This window comes from Calonectris borealis, chromosome 11, assembly GCF_964195595.1.
Source record: "Calonectris borealis chromosome 11, bCalBor7.hap1.2, whole genome shotgun sequence".
Taxonomy (NCBI): Eukaryota; Metazoa; Chordata; class Aves; order Procellariiformes; family Procellariidae; genus Calonectris; species Calonectris borealis.
In genome coordinates this window covers 3,373,383-3,389,350 of record NC_134322.1, presented here as the reverse complement: position 1 = coordinate 3,389,350, position 15,968 = coordinate 3,373,383, and the positions used below count along the sequence as shown (strand labels likewise).

Genomic DNA, 15,968 nt, shown 5'->3' with positions numbered 1-15,968 from the left:
CTCTTAGTGCAAACAAAGTCCTTGAAGGAAAGTCACTCAGTGTACAATAGGATTTAAGCCTCTAGATCAGATGAGAGGCCAACAAAAAAAGAGGTGAAGAAAGAAGCAGAGGTACCTCAGTGTTTCTGAAGCAGTCTGGGGAATGGCAGAGCAGTCTCCCTGCCCTAACCCTAAGGCACAGACAGCTGAGCCCTTAAAGCACTGCGAGCCCCAGCCATTCCCCAGTGGCTGCCACGAACACAGACAAGAAAGACAAGAGTTGGAAGAGGATGCTTTGCAAAATTATCACCACAACAGGAACCACCACGCTACACCAGGCATGTCCCACGGCTGACAACACTGATGCTACTGCAACACGCCGTTCTCAGCAGCACAAAGGGTAGAGCCAGACCCCATCCTTGATGCGACCTGTGCTGCTCCAGTCCAGTCCTTCAACCTGCCTGGCTGCTGTGGGCACCAATCCTCCACACAGCTCCAGCACAGTGCCTCAGCCCTGACAGCCAGGATGATGTCCCAGCTTCTCAGCAGGGCCAGGCTCTGGTCCAGTGGTTCAAGAGAAAGAGAGTGTCCCCTGGTCTCTGCCACTAACTCACTGTGCTGCTGTGGGCACATCTCTCTGCATCTCCATGACTCCATCTGCTCAGAGTTCGTAACATAGCTAATTCACAGAAGTGAAGATGCAAAAGTAATAGCCAGAAAGCATCAGAAGACCCTTAACAAAAGTCACAGTATCAGAGATTTAAATACAGACACCCCCCCCCAAAACAGTAAACACCAAATGGCCCTGGGGACCTAAGCTTGCCAGCCTCTGGGATTCAGTGGGAACATTCCCACACTTCTTTAGCCATCATTACACCAGCTCTCTTTGTCATTTTCCGAGGCCAGCACATCAGCTTCCAGGATGGTGCAGGAGAAACCTCCAAGAAAAAAGCTGTAAGGCAGGTAAAGATACCTCTGTTACCTCTTGCACAGAAATGAGACAGAGACATGGTCAACAGAAGATCCTTCTGGCTCACAGGTCACAAGCCCTGAAACTCCTCCTTACTCAGTCGCCTCACCTTGTCTCAGTGACTGGGGCCATTTCACTCCAGTAACTTCCTCCTTGTGCTCAGAGGCTGACGTTTCCCAGGGGCTGACACCTATTTCATCAGATCTATTTGCAATTCAGATTTATTTGCAACATCAGACCTATTTGCAATTCACACACATCTAGCGACAACAGAGAGGGAACGGGCTGGAGGCCCTGGGCTGTGCAGAAGGACACAACCTGCTTTCTTTGCGAGCAGGGCTTGTGCTCTGCCCCATTCCGTCTGCCAGAGATGGCCGTTCACATTACTGTCATGCACAGCTTTGAAAAGAGAAACATTATGGGAAGCCACCTCATATCGTGGTCTCCCTGATGCCAGGTACGCAGAATGCTTCCTACAAGCTACGCTTCGAACACACAACATGCTGGGAGCCTACAGTAACACAGTCTGGCAGCAAACGAAGACTGCCAACTTGGAAGGAAGAACTAAAAGCAGATGGATGCATCTGCATTAACTCAGGACAATGCAAATCTGGTTTTCTAGGAAAAGTCTGGAAGGAAAGCTGGCTTTCCATGGGGAAGGATCATTAGTGATACCCACAGATTCTGTCAAGGCCCTTAGGCTGGACACTTGTTGAGCGCTGCAGAGAGCCCCGATCTGTCTAAGGCTGTGCCTGAAGACACAGTGTGTGGCAACCCACCTGCCCCTCCATATCCCATCCTTCTTCTCTTTTCCTCCTTCTCACTCTTGTCCACAATCCATGTGGCATTGCCCCTGGGCTGCACTGGAAACAGAGCTGGGCAGAAGCATCTCTCAGTTACTGAAGGCAAACTCCCAGCTGTGTCCTGAGCGATCCCTAGCATCAGAGCGAGCGCTCAGCTCCCGATTCAGCCTCCCCCCGCTGACTCACCCCATTCTTGTTCCTTAGCACCACCAGGCCTGTAGATACTGGTGGGTCTTTGAGACAGGGACAATCCTCCTCCATATGTCTGTCCCATGTCTAAAGCAACGGGACCGTGAGATTTGCTATGCCGCTGGACACTTGCAACATCTTTACCTCAGCTGTTAGGATGCTGTAAGTGCCGCAGGGCACCGCTAGCCCTCGACCTCGGAGAGCTACTGAGGCTCCGCTGTAACACAGATGATTAATAATTAACAAGTGCCATCAGGAACCCAACCACATCAACCTTCCTGTCCCACAGCCCATTGCAAGCTGGTGACCTAATTATGATCTCTATTCTTAGCTCCCTTCCAGCCTCACTGTGCCGGCACAGCCTGTTCAGTACCCTCCGGGAGAGGCCAGGTGTGATCCCTGCAGCGCAGATGTGCTGATGCACCACAGCGTTACACCAGCACCAAGAGACTCTCAGAGGAGAGCTGAATGGAGACTGCCGCTTAAACTCTGCCTCAGTCAGAGCCTTACCAAACACCAACTCTTATTTCAGGAAGCCTCAAAAGCGCAACAGATCTGGATTAATGAGAGATGCACGTGGAGTACACCGGAGGGCCGCAAACCATCCCTGAATGCAGCCATCCCTGATCTTCAGGAGTCGGAAGCAGAGCTGCCTGTAACAGAGGAGCCTGGCCATACCTGACAGCTCCAAACATAACGCACAGCCAACGCTGCGTGTGGGAGAGACCAGTTTCCCCTCAGGACCTGGAAACAGCTCACCTGTTCCCAGCTGTACATCCCGTGTTCTGCTCTATTATCCTTGACACCTCTGTTGCCACTCACTTCGGTGCCAACCCCAGGCTTAGCTGTTATGTTTAATGGGAGGTGAGGGCTCTGAATTTTGTATCAAACCTTCTGTCACTGCAGGCTGCTAGAGCTGTCAGGAGTGTGGCATATCATAGCCCCACCGAACTTCACAGACAGCTGAGCTGAAACTCCCCACCAGCTCCTGGGAACAGGCACTTGAGCTACAAGAAGCTTTCCCTCGGCGATGTGAGTGGTGTGATGCATGCTGGCCCCGTACAAACTCCAGTCAAGGAGAGAGCTGTGTGTTTGGGTGGGTGCCTGACGCATGTCTGCACCAGCCCTTCACAAGTTTCACCCAAAATCTGTGGTCTCAGTCCTGTTCCACGCGTGCTTGAAATCGCTAGCATTGCCAGGCTCAGTAAAAGGGAGATGGAGTGAAAGTTTACAGCTCATGTTAGGCAGGTCACTTCTAGCTTTAAAGATCTATTTATTAAGCTAGAAATGCTGTGTATCTCCTCCTCGATCTTGCCATTCTCTGAATTCACACTTACCGTGGTTCGCTTAGCATCCTCTGCTACAGAGGAGGATCAAAAGCATTCTTCACAACCCAGCAGATGCATTATGCAAACAGCTTCAGATACCTGCTGCCCAGGAAACTGGAGCTTCAAAACACACATAAACAGAGTCCTCGTGGCTGAGTTTTGGGGATGTCAAGTGGAGAGCAGTTCCCTGCTTAATTGCTAGTAAAACGAGAGAGTGGAGGGCAAAGAAAAACAGGATGCTAAAAGAAGAGAGGGAAAAGTGACAGAGGTCTGTGCCCAGCAGAAGCAGCACAAGGAACTGGGACACAGCAATTGCAGGTTGGAACTGGGATGCCTCCTTCTCCAGAGGTGAAGCATCACTTCCCGGTTAAGCCAACAACTCACAGTAAAAATACAGCTGCCTTATCCCACCCCATGTTTTCTATCCCTATGCATTTCCACGAGCCTCTTGGCTCCCGGAAGCAGGGCCTCAGGCAGTCTCCTGTGCCCACAGACACAGCTGTGGATAGCTCTCCCCCCACAGCTCTGCCCCCACAACACCCCAGGGCCCTACTGCCTCTGCTGCATGGGTTCCTACCAGAGGAAGGCCACCCCTGACCAGGTGGGACCATCACTCCACTTTGGTTAACGCTGCCCTTCTCCGTCAATGGCAGCACACACAACGGGATCAACGCCCGGCTGCGGTCAGGGAGGTCAGGCTCGAGCAGCACTGACCCGAATCTGAACTGCCCTGTTCCTACATTGCACGGTATCCATGTTCAAAGCTGCGAGGGGAGCACAGCACGTGTCGTCAGGGCTCAGGCTGAGCGCCAGCCCAGCATCCAGCACGTCATTCGCACATGCAGGGACTGAAAATCCACTTGTGGTAACAGCACGTCTGTTTCTGCGAGGTGGTGGCCAACTGCGAGTGCTGCTCACTTCATCACCACCTTCCCCTCCATGCCCAAAGCTCATCCCATTCAATAGCTGTATTCTCCTACAACCCTTTGGAGCAGGAACCGCTCAGGTCCCAGCACCCAGAGCCAGCCTCTCCCTTGGTACCCGCGAGCCACTGCAATACAAACACCAAAAGAACAAAAACCATGAAGGTGTTTCAGCTGCCTCCAAGCTCTGTCCCTGTTATCATATTTCATACAAATATTTGGCTGAAAAATACATTTCCTGGGACACTGCTGCAGCAAGCTGCTACAACTGTCAACGTAAATGATGTTCTGCCAACGGCAATCTTGCAGTGTCATCTCTAATAACACAGTACTAAACCCCAACTCACGGGGGACGTGCTCATCTGCTGGAAGACTCTTCAGTGGCACGCTCAGCCCAGACCTGCTGTACTGATGCCCATCGCCCTGATCTGTTCTCCCCAATCCTGCATTTATTGCAGCACAGGCACAGGATCACGTGGAGCATGACTGTTGAGACCACCGCAGGAGTATCGCTGCATAGATGTTTTGTTGGTGCTGGGGGAAGGCTGTTGCACATTCTTGCCAGCCTGGCCTGAGGCAAAGGTTTTACCCATATACCAGAGTGATGTGTCACAGCAATCACGGCTACTCTGCACGCACAGATCAGGAACAGGGTGCAGAGGACACAAGGAAGAAAAACCCCACACCCAGGTACGTATCTGCAGCTTCCTCTGCAACTGCACCTTGATGCCCAGCTCACTCGAGCAGACAAACTTCCAGCACCAAATGCCCATAATCACTCTACAGATTGATTCTAAGAGGGCAACTCCAAGCCTATGACATTAATTTCTACCTCTGTAAATAGGGATAAAGTGTTAAGGAATTGATTCTCCTCTGTAGTCTGACAACAGAGAGAAAAGGAGAACCCAAGAGTCCTGGCTCCCAGGACCACACTTTGTTGACTCTGACGGTTATTTGTGCTGCACTGGGGACACAAGCCACAGTGCACCAGACGTGGGGCAAACACATAGCAAGAGGTAGTCCCCATGCCCAAGAAAATACTCAAAGAGCAAGCACGTGCATGACATGGAGGGGAAAAGCGAAGTGATAGGCAAAGTGACCTGCTGAGACCACACGTCACATGCCCCAAGCCTTTCTGCTACTCTTCTTCAAGAGCTGCTTTATGAAGCATGGCAGCACTTCCTTGTGTATGCCAAGGACCTGGGAACACGACCAGGACACACTGAGAATTAACTCTTTATATACGAGTCCAAAGTAGGACTCCAGAGCTTGCTTCCAGAAAAAGGAGCTAAAAGAAATAAGACACAGCCCCGTCGAGACCTGACTCCAAGCAAAGGCAGCACGCACAGACGGAGTGCCTGGGAAAAGCACCCTGCAGCCAGCTCCTAATGCCCTTTTTGGCAGAGCACGCAGCAGGGCTGCAGTGTTCATTCATCATCTGTCCAGGTGAGGGGTGAAGGGACGGAGCTACCAGATGTGCTTGGCACTCTGTCCGCTGGGGAGCAGTGGAGATCCAAGGGGAAAATCCAAGTTATCCCTATGCCAACAGCAGGCTCTGTTTCAGGGCTGCGTGACTGCATCCCGCTCTCCGCCTGCTCTCTTCCTTTTCAGCTCAAAACACCGCTTCCCCAGGGAACGTCTGGAAATTTGCACCATGAAGTCTGCACAGCCGAAACATCTGCAGCACTTACAGCACCACCATGCACCGCCGCTCTCTGCCCTGCCTGTGTAAGGCCAGTGTGTGTTTAGCCACCGACACACAATACAGCCTTCCCCACGTGACAGGGAAGTCACACCGTCAAGGGAAACGACACTTTTGGGGTTTTTAGGCCATGCAAATATGACAGAAGGGGGTCGTGCTAATTGCTGCCTCTACTGGGAAAAGGCCTTTAATAAGGGAGATGGAACAATTGCCAGCCATCATATCGGGAACAAGGGGTAGAAGGGGGAGGAAAAGGACAACTGGGCAGAAGAGCTATAGGGAAACGGATTCTTTTGCTATGCACAGCCAGTTCAAATCCAGCGCTGTCTGTCAGGGGCAGAGGCACGAACACAAGACGTTCCCAGGCCTGGGAACAAAACCCGTCATGAGCACAGAGACTTGGTCATCATCGCATGGCACTGCCCAGTGTTGTCACTGGGACACCAAAGCTGCAGGCACAGCTGGTAAGGAGACACCAGGTCCCACTGCACAAACCTCTTCCAGGAGCCTTGGCAGTGCAGCGGGACTGAAAGACTGGACCCCAAATGACTCACTAGCCATCAGCAGGCAGGGAAGAAGTAGTTCAGTTGTTCCTGCCTGCAGACACATAGGAGTTTGGTCCCTGAAATTTCCAAATAAGCAACTCAAGCAACACTAAATAGCTGTATTTCAGGCTATTGTTCTTTTTTTCTGTTTGTTTGTTTGTTTGTTTGTTTCTTCCTTGGATTTTTTGATTGTTTTGGTTTAGTTTGGTTTTATTTTTTTACAACCGGCAAAGGATTTCTGCCTGACCAGTTCACTCCAACTGCTATCAGCTGCTTCTGAACAGGGAGGAAAGACTCCTCAAGCAGTCCAGGCATCCAAAAATGTGCCTCTGATAGTGAAGTGCTGAAACAAAAAAGGATCAATACCATGCCAGTCACTCATGGAGGAGTTTGCAGCCTGCACAGGTCACTGCAGTTTCCCATCTGTCTCAGAGATACTTCTCCCCAATTATAAAAAAACCCCAGAGATTTAACAGGCATGTTTTTCATCACTATCAGCTCAATCTGGTGAAAAACTCAACCTCGCATATTTGTTTTTGCAGCCAGCGGGTGGTGTGGTGCTGCAGAAGCGAGATTTGGGTGAGAACTCCAGGCAGAAATCTGCTCGGGCCGGCTGGTGCTCCAGAAGGAACGCTTCCCATTTAACCTCTTCCATTGCCTACATTTGCAAAGCAGATTAAACATTGCAGAGTCACAAGATACTATTATGCAGAACGAGTTATGATGCCAAGGACAGCATATTCACCTTTGTAGCTTGATCAATATTACTCATCAATAGTGAACCAGACCCAACATGGGAGCTCTCTCTGGAGTGTGGAACTGCCCATAGCAAGCGCTCCCCTCGCCTCTGTGCTTCATTAAGCACACAGGGGATCTGGCAGAGGCTGGCAGTTAGATACAGAGCATTCAACCCTCACGAATTCTCTGCAGATTCCACACAGATTACCTCCACGACACAATCCATTGATCAGAGGTGTATTCTCAGGCTCCACAGTTAATTACACTCCCTGCTGATGGATGAACAGCAAAGCCACCTCTGTGAAAATACATTGGTAGCAGAATGCCAAGCAATGCAATCCTAAACAAAGACAAAAGGGGCTGGGAAGGATTTCAGAGCTTTCAAGGTTACAGCTGCCTACAAAATACACTGGGGTCAGCATGAACAGGAGACAGACGTGGCAGGGGGGCACTGTCACAAGAGAAGGGACAGCTCAGCCAGACTCCCAGCCCTGGTGAGTTTGCCCGCTTGCAAACGGGGATTATACAATACTGGGGAGGCAGCCAGGCGTGCAGGGAAGGATGCTGGAGTATGGAGACCCCCACTGCACTTATGCTCTCAGCTACGTTCTCATGTCCAGACTTGCCCATTGCGCTCTTGGTTTATAGAAAAAAATGCATTAAGAGACTGAGGCCCAGACTGGGAGGCGAAGGACAGCACACATCCAAAGCCTTGCTCCAACGGTCTGTGTCACCAGAAGAAATCCCAGCTGAGGCTGTTTCCAACTACCACAAAAACGTCTCTGGAGCCTACCCAACAGCTCAGCAAAGAGCCAGCAACACGGACACAGAATGAAAGTCGGACGTCACTGTGCCTAACCTCCTCCGGACCCTGCTAGGCAATGCAGGGTAGACACAGCCCTGTCAACTACTGCAGCCTCCAACTGTTTCTCTTGCTAGCTTGGGCAAGCGTCTTCCTCTGTCCATGCCAGCCTTTGCTTGTCCCGCCATCCAAGGTCACTGGAGATAAGATTGCAACAACCTGCACTTCCCCAAGGTGCAAGCAGGGTGCCTGACCCCTTCTAAGAGCATAAAGGAGTCTAGGGCTGTTAAAATCCAATTGCTGCTACAATCCACCTGCAGAGAGAAACCACCCCATTATTCCTGTTGGCTGCCTACTCCCAGGGCTGGACCGATGTCCTGGTTCCGGCTGGGACAGGGTTAACTTTCTTCCCAGTAGCTTGGGGGGTGTGCTGTGTTTTGCGTTTGCAGCCGGCTGTGACTCCCAGGTGGCAATACCTCCCAACTCAGCCTGCTTATTCCATCAGAGTAAAGAGAAATCTTTAATAAAATGCCTTCTCTGCAAGTTTTAACCAAAGCCTGCCATGTGCAGAGCCACACCAGCAGGAGAGATTGTCACTGGTATTTCAGCTCAGCTTGCCATCCCACGCAATGGCTATGTGGCAGGCGTGCCCAGCCCAACACACTCCTGCCTGCACCTTACCTTTCAGGACACTGAGGACTGCATCATTGCTGTAACGTTTTCGGGCGGCGTTGGTTGCCACGCAGTGGTAAGCCCCAGCATCGCTCTCCTGCACATCCACGATTTGGAGGACACCATTTGGAAGAGTTATAAACCTGAGTGACCAAAAGGAAGAGTGTGAGACAGGCTATGCCTTACCTGAGCTATTCATCAACTCGAAGCCCTTTTATCCCTTCTTTTTCACCTACAGATGCATCATGTACAGACCCTGGTAATCACAGCAGAGCGGGACTGACAAACCTTTGAGCCACCCAACTCGTGTTCTTAAAAAGCAGCAGGTACAGACCTATCTGTGGCATTGGAGTTTTCACAACATAGCATCTGCTTTTGGGCTACCACACCAACAAGGCTTTGCTGATACAAGCCGACTGTATAGTATAAAACAACTGCATACACACATACACATTTCTACATGCAGATTTGTAGACATCTCCAAGGGTACAAGTGCCTTCGCACACACTACAGCCAGTTTCACCACTTGCTTTTCACAAATGTTTGGCAGACAGAGAAAAAATACATTGCAAAGAAGTCTGAACATCTTTTTCCTGCTGCACCTCAAGTACATGAAGGGACCAACTGATACACAGCTACACCTTCATGGCCAAAAGCAGTCAGGACAGAACCGCCTGAAGCTGCACCGTTCCTGGGTTGTATTGATTTCTTTTGTTCTTCCAGGAGGTTCTGGCTTTCACAAGCTGACAACCTTACAGCTGGGCATTCAGTATCCCCCCCATTTGCCCATGGGGTGCTACTGGGCAACACTTCCATGGAGTGAAATGGCTACATGGCTCAAAACATGAACACAATCCTTGCTGCATTCTACTGAACAAAGCAGATGATTAGCAATTAGCATAAAAGTAGGAGCTGGCTGTCAGCATCTCCATTTTCTGCCTGGATTCCTAGATGGCAGCCTCTTTATTCTTGAATGCAAGGCGCAAAGCCTACGTGATCCTTTTTAATTATATATGAGATCCATTTTTAATTGCAAGCCTCTATAAACAGAGCTGCCGAGCTGACAGGCAGCTCTGGGTTATCAGTCTTCATTATGAAGAGGACACATTCAAAGGCAATTGCTAAGGGGAGGGATAGCAGCTATTCCACGGGAACAGCAGAAAGACAAGTTATAACCATGAATGCCAGCCTTTCCATCCACAAAGATCCCAATAAGTATACCCAATAAGTAAAACTGTGGTTCTCCAGGTGCTGAGACAGCTGGAGTGCCATGAGCAAGGGTCATGAAAAGAGGAGGACCTTAAGAGATCACCCATCCTGTGTTCAAGCCATGGTCACCAACAGCACACCAGCTCCTGTAAACATTTATCCTAAATCTCCAGTAATGGAAATACCTCCCCTGCCCTAGGCAGTCTGTTCCAGAGACAAATATCCCTGCTGCGAGTCTAGCATCTATCCTGGACCTCAGTTCCTGCAATCTGAGCTCATCACTTCTTGTCCTCTTCACAGCTGATGAAGAAACAGAAGAGCTAACAGAGCTCCTCCGGTGACCATATCTCTGCTGGCACAATCCTACAGCCTGATTCATGGACACAGACTTGCTGAAGCTTCCCACATACACAAGGGCAACTGCCCCACAACGCTAAAGCCATGCTCCCACTACTTACAAAGACATTTTTCTCAGGATCAAGCTCCTCAGAGGAGGTAGTACTCAGAAAGCTCTCATCAGGATGCCTCATCAGGACTCAGGAGAAAGACGACAAATATTTGCATCCTCTCGGCTCTGTGGAGGGAAAGCCTCCCACTGCGATAATATTTATTTTTGTCGTGCATCTGCTATTTGAGTCTGTAATTAATATCAACATATTTCAAACACTAGGCAAGGCATCTCCCAGCCACACAGAGACACTCCAATTATGTATCACAGATTCACTGAGGCTGGGAAGGACCTCTGAAAATTGTCTGTGGTCTTTCCCCTCTTACAGCAGGGTCAGCTAGACCAGGTTGCTCAGGACCGTGTCCACGGTCATGCTCAGCCAACACACTCAGCGTCTCCTGAGGGCAGAAAACAAGCCATTGTGTTTCTACAGAGAGCAGGAGCTGGAGGCAAGCGGGAGTGAATGGGGAGACTCGATCAACATGTAGCTCAAGATGGTCCCTTCGGCGAGGCCAGCAGCAGAGAGATCTACTTAATGCAGTACGTCCTGTTGGGAAAGCACGACAGAGGTGAGCATTGCTCTCCCAGGGAAGCAAGGAGGGAAGAAAGGCAGGATTTCTCTACCCACAATTTCTCCCAGCTGCTCACAAAGCCTCCAGCTCTTCAGGCTCCTGGCAGCCCTGAACTCGAAGACTCCAGGCAGCCTGCAAGGGCATTTTGCTCTATCCCCAGGCTCTCTGCAAGGAAGCTGCGTTTGCCTGATGATTCAGAGCAGACAGTTGGCGCTAGCTTTTCTTCCACACAAAAGGCAGATCTTTTTGTCTGCTCACTTTCACTACGATGAAGCAGAAAACAAAAACCAAAGGACAGGTGGACAAAGGACCTGGGAGAAACAGAAATGCTGCAACCTCGGCAGTCTCAGGAGTTTTGCCGTTGACAGCTACAGCGCCAGGATCTCAGAGGAGACTGCCTTGAACGGGGGCGAAAGGCAAGCCCCGCACTTGCAACAGGTAGCTGGTTAAAGGGCAGCACGCTCAGACCAGGGCCCAACTGCCACGGGCACAGAAGGCAGCAAGCTGCAAGAGCAACAGGGCACAAATGTGTAGCTCTTCCCCTCACTGCTCCTCCCCGAGCAGACTCGTACAGGAGAGCAGGGGCAGAGAACAGAGCACAGAAGGACCGACGGCTGCTCACCTCTTCAGTGACGATTACAAGGGCGGTGCTCAAGAAGGTGCTGCTGCCTTGTGTCCAAACCCTGCAACTCCACAGCTCAGTGCGCTATGCTGCTGTTTAGCAGAGAATATTCCAGCATTAACAGTCCAAATCCCTTTCTTACTTCCTCCCCAATGAACTGCTGGCACACCCTTCCTCGCAGCCCTTTGAAGGTATACAAAATAGACCAAAGCACCAGTCCTCAGGACAAGTTGGGAACCTGCAGCTTTGGTGCAGACTCAAAGCCTGCAAGCCCTTTTGCTCACAGCTCAAGAGCCCTGTACGTGAACCGTATGAAGGCACTCCTGACACATGATAGAAGTAAACTCTCCACACAGATAAAACCCTCACTTAGCCAAAATGTGGAAAAATACATTGTGATGTGCAGACCTCCAAAGACCTCCAGTTCCTAGCAAGTACTCGTCTTGCCTCTAGAGAAAACAAACAGCAATTTGGAGACTGGTGTGAAACCCAGCCAGCACCTAAAACAGAGAAGAAATTATGCCAAGAGATGAAGCACACACCCCAAAGCAACTGCAATCTAGAGAAACCCTGCAAGCCACCTCTCAGCAGCTGCAATCTAGAGAAATCCTGCAAGCCACCTCTCAGCAGCTGCTGCAGATTTAAGACCATGTTTTTTAAAAGTACTTCAGAGCCAGAATTGCAAAATACTTCTGTGCTTTATTCACATATGAAAGTTAGATTTTGTCCTGAACTTCAGCAGGGCAGGAAAGGTATTCTGAAAACATCAATAAGCACTTCTCTACCCTTTAGGTTGTCTAAGTATTTTTTAAGCTCAGCCTTCATCACCTTCGAGGTGGCACCATGCTAGAACCTGCACCCAAGGGCAAAGGCCAAAGACAGTGCCCAAAGGCAAGATCAATATAAAAAAAAAAAAAAAAGAAAAAGAAAAAGGAGGAAAAAAAAGCACTATCAGCTTGCCATGACTATTCTCTCCCTCGTAGAATAAATCATGAACACTGATGTAGTAGCATTATCTCAAGGGTTGCATCTATAGCCCCAGAGCCTGATTTCGTACATTCACCTAACCTTGCTATTCTGGAATATGAAATCATCATCCTGACGCCTACCTATCCAAATGATTTCATTTTCACAGGCTCATCAGATGTGTGCACAGGAGGGAGTCCACAGTAATCAGAGGCTGGCCTGAGATCTAGTCCTTAGGCATGATGGGGTAAGGATAACAGAGAGCTCTGGTTGGCAGCCAACGTTTCCTGGAATTCACTTAATTCCTTCGAAAGCCGGTAATATTAAATCCAACAACAACAACTAGACAACAACAAAAAAGCAAATACTTCTGAAAAAGCGTATTAGCTAAAACATGATTTAAAAAGCAAGATCTGCAGCCAGAGATTATGGTCTGGCTTTTACAAGGAAAACAATTTTCAGGCTGCCGTGTTGAAAGCAATCTCCGAGCAAGTAATTTCACAACATCCATCGAGCTGTCTCATTAAAAAGCCATTGCCCTATCTATGGCACACTTCCCTCTGTAATCCCTTCTTTTTTGTTTGTTTTTTTTTTTTTCTTTCTTTTTTTATTAATTAATTTTCTTCTCATTACAAAGCAACAGCCTCCTATAAACCTTTAGATGCCACACTTTAGACTCAAGGATAAGGATATAAGCGGTTATTCTTCCAGAAACAGTCATTGCTGCAGAATTATTCCTAAACCTTACCCCACCCCTCTTTCCTTCCTCTCCACCTACCTCTTGGCTTAACTTCCCTGGGAGGGAAACAGCTCCTTCTGTAGAACAGAAAATGAGTTTTTAAGAACTAAAGGACAACACAGTCGCTGATCCCCTGCTGCAGTGACACCTACAGACCAACGAACAGCCACCTAATGGTTTATCCTCTTCTCATGCCTGTAACTGACTTTCACTAAAGAAAAGGTATCATGCTGCAGGACTCTTATCCTTTCCCAAAAAAAAGAAAATTCAGGGTCTGTTACTAGGTGACCGCTAAACATGGGAAAGAAACAAACAGAAAGACCTCCCAGGTTCCTGAGCACACACAGTGCTCTAGAAGAAACGTTAACCCTGAGACAAATCTGTGCAGGAAAACAGTGAAGAAAATTACCGTATCTAAAACCACAACCAAAATGAAAGAAAAACCACATCACGGAGTTCAGTTGGGTATGCCCAGTACCCCCAGCGCTGTACCCCCACAGTCAGCTGGAGAAATATTCCTCACGTCAGGCCCCAATCCCCCAAAGACTTCAACCTCACTTAACTTCACGCAAGAGGACAAGCGAAAGGCAGCTCACGCCGCAGCCTGCAGCGCCCTGTTTCATACACACACAGGCCTTTACAGGGTGCAGGTTCTGTGCTGTAAGAACTGGCACGATTTCAAGTTTCGCTCTTCACTTTTACACTGCTGTCTGCCCTTCTGCATACTCTTCTTAATTTCCCTCCAACACTCTGGATGGGGAATAAATGGCTGATGTAAACTGTACTGAAATTGTGCATCTTTGCATACAGACCTTCCAGGCCACTGGAGAACTGCGGCTCCAATCTCAGTTACTTTGTTTATCAGCCAATTTCTAGCCAATTTCATTTCCTTGAAACTGTCTTTTCTAGAGTGAGCACTTGGTCCACCATGGCAAAGGTTCCAGAACCACAGAATCATAAATCATTTAGGCTGGAAAAGACCTTTAAGATCATCAAGTACAACAATAAAACTAACACTGCCAAGTCCACCACTAAACCATGTCATTAAGTGCCACATCTACATGTGATGGTCACTCAACCACTTCCCTGGGCAGCCTGTTCCAGCGCTTGACAACCCTTTGGGTGAAGAAATTTTTCCTAATGTCCAATCTAAACCTCTCCTGGCGCAACTTGAGGCCATTTCCTCTCGTCCTATCACTTGTTACTTGGGAGAAGAGACCGACCCCCACCTCGCTACAACCCCCTTTCAGGCAGTTGTAGAAAGCAATAAGGTCTCCTCTCAGCCTCCTTTTCTCCAGGCTAAACACTCCCAGTTCCCTCAGCTGCTCCTCATAGGACTTGTTCTCTAGATCCTTCACCAGCTTTGTTGCCCTTCTTTGGAAGTGCTCCAGCACCTCAAGGAACAAGAGATCAGTAATAAAAAAGGGCTTGGTTCTTTTCTTCTTTTTTTTTTTTTGTTTCCCTTCTGGTGGATTGGACATTTGGGGAAAAGTTAATTTTATTTAGGTGTTTTATGTACCTGTTTGCATGGGCCCCTTGAACACCTCCTCTTACACCACTTAATTATCAGGTCCAAACCTGGTCTATCATCTCTCTCTTCATTCTACCTTTTTATGAAGGATTTCCACATCCTACATGGTCAGGTTTTGTTTTACTTTTTTTCAAGCTATACCAGGAAAGCAATCAGGGCATCACCTGGGTTCTGCTGGAACAGCTTCATGGTCCTTCTCCCACGTGATGACAGGGGAGGGTAGCCCTTCGATCCGACACTCAAACCGGGCCATGCCATTTTCTTCCACTGTCTGCGATTCCGGCTGTTGGAAAAAGCGTGATAATGCTGGGGAAAGAAGAAGGGAAGGAAAGTTAATAACTCAGTGTTTCTGCTGAGAAATAGAAATCTGTTATGATGCATGAGATAAGAGGAAGGCTTTTCTCTCCTAAAGATAGCCTGAAATGTAATTCCTCACTTTCCCATGCCCTACAGACGCTCAGAGTCCTAACAACAGTAACTGAAAGGTTTCAATGTGCAAATTTGCTTCTTGCCTCATTTTCTCCTTTAAGGCAACAGTGTGAAAGAAAAGACAGGCAATTACCGGATATCAGCAGTTGCCTTCCTAAATTGCTTCCTTGTCTGTTCACTTGCTCCATTTAGGAAGGACGTAGAATGAGAAAAAGAAGAGGGGAAATGCCACAACCCTGAGAGATGAGAGCTTCCCCTTGCCTTGTGGCACTCCCACAGCCACAGGAAATTAAAACAAGGCAAGAGGAAGAACAAAGGCAGATGTCAAATTACTTACACAAAACAACTGCCCACAGGCTGGCAATGCTGGAGACTAGCGTGAGAGACCGTAAGAGTTATTATCCTCCTTCTCCACAGTGAACAGCTTTGCCTGCAGAAACCAACTTCATAGTACTCAAGCAGATGAGATGCAGCCAAGGGAATACAGACACAGCCACCTTGCTAAGAGGAGGACAGATTTCATACATGCCAGGATTGTTGTTTGCCCTCCAAGGCTCACCCCTGTCTATATGCTTCTTTCTGTACTAGAGAGGCTGAACTTGCTTCGGAGACAAAGCACTGACGTTTGTGAGGGCTCTTGGACCACACCCTTCCCATCGTTCATACACAGCTGCCTGATCTTCCTCCCCTTCCACGCTCACAGCGAAACCCCGCTGACTTCAGCGGAGCAGAAACCCTCCCCCGGGGGCTGTCAGCATCTGTCCTATCAATAGCATAACCCAAAGGCATCTCTGTCACACG

At 49.0% G+C, this 15,968-nt stretch overlaps 1 protein-coding gene across 1 annotated transcript in view; it reads right to left on the bottom strand.

Moving 5' to 3' along the window:
* IGDCC4 (immunoglobulin superfamily DCC subclass member 4) overlaps window positions 1-15,968 on the bottom strand; it is a 103,154-nt gene that overhangs the window by 41,790 nt on the left and 45,396 nt on the right. The window contains exons 3-4 of the mRNA XM_075159783.1: window positions 14,903-15,044; window positions 8,661-8,794 (exon numbers count right to left, since the gene is read on the bottom strand). Of these exons, the coding sequence (XP_075015884.1) occupies window positions 8,661-8,794; window positions 14,903-15,044 (276 nt within the window). The remainder of the gene's footprint in view (window positions 1-8,660; window positions 8,795-14,902; window positions 15,045-15,968) is intronic.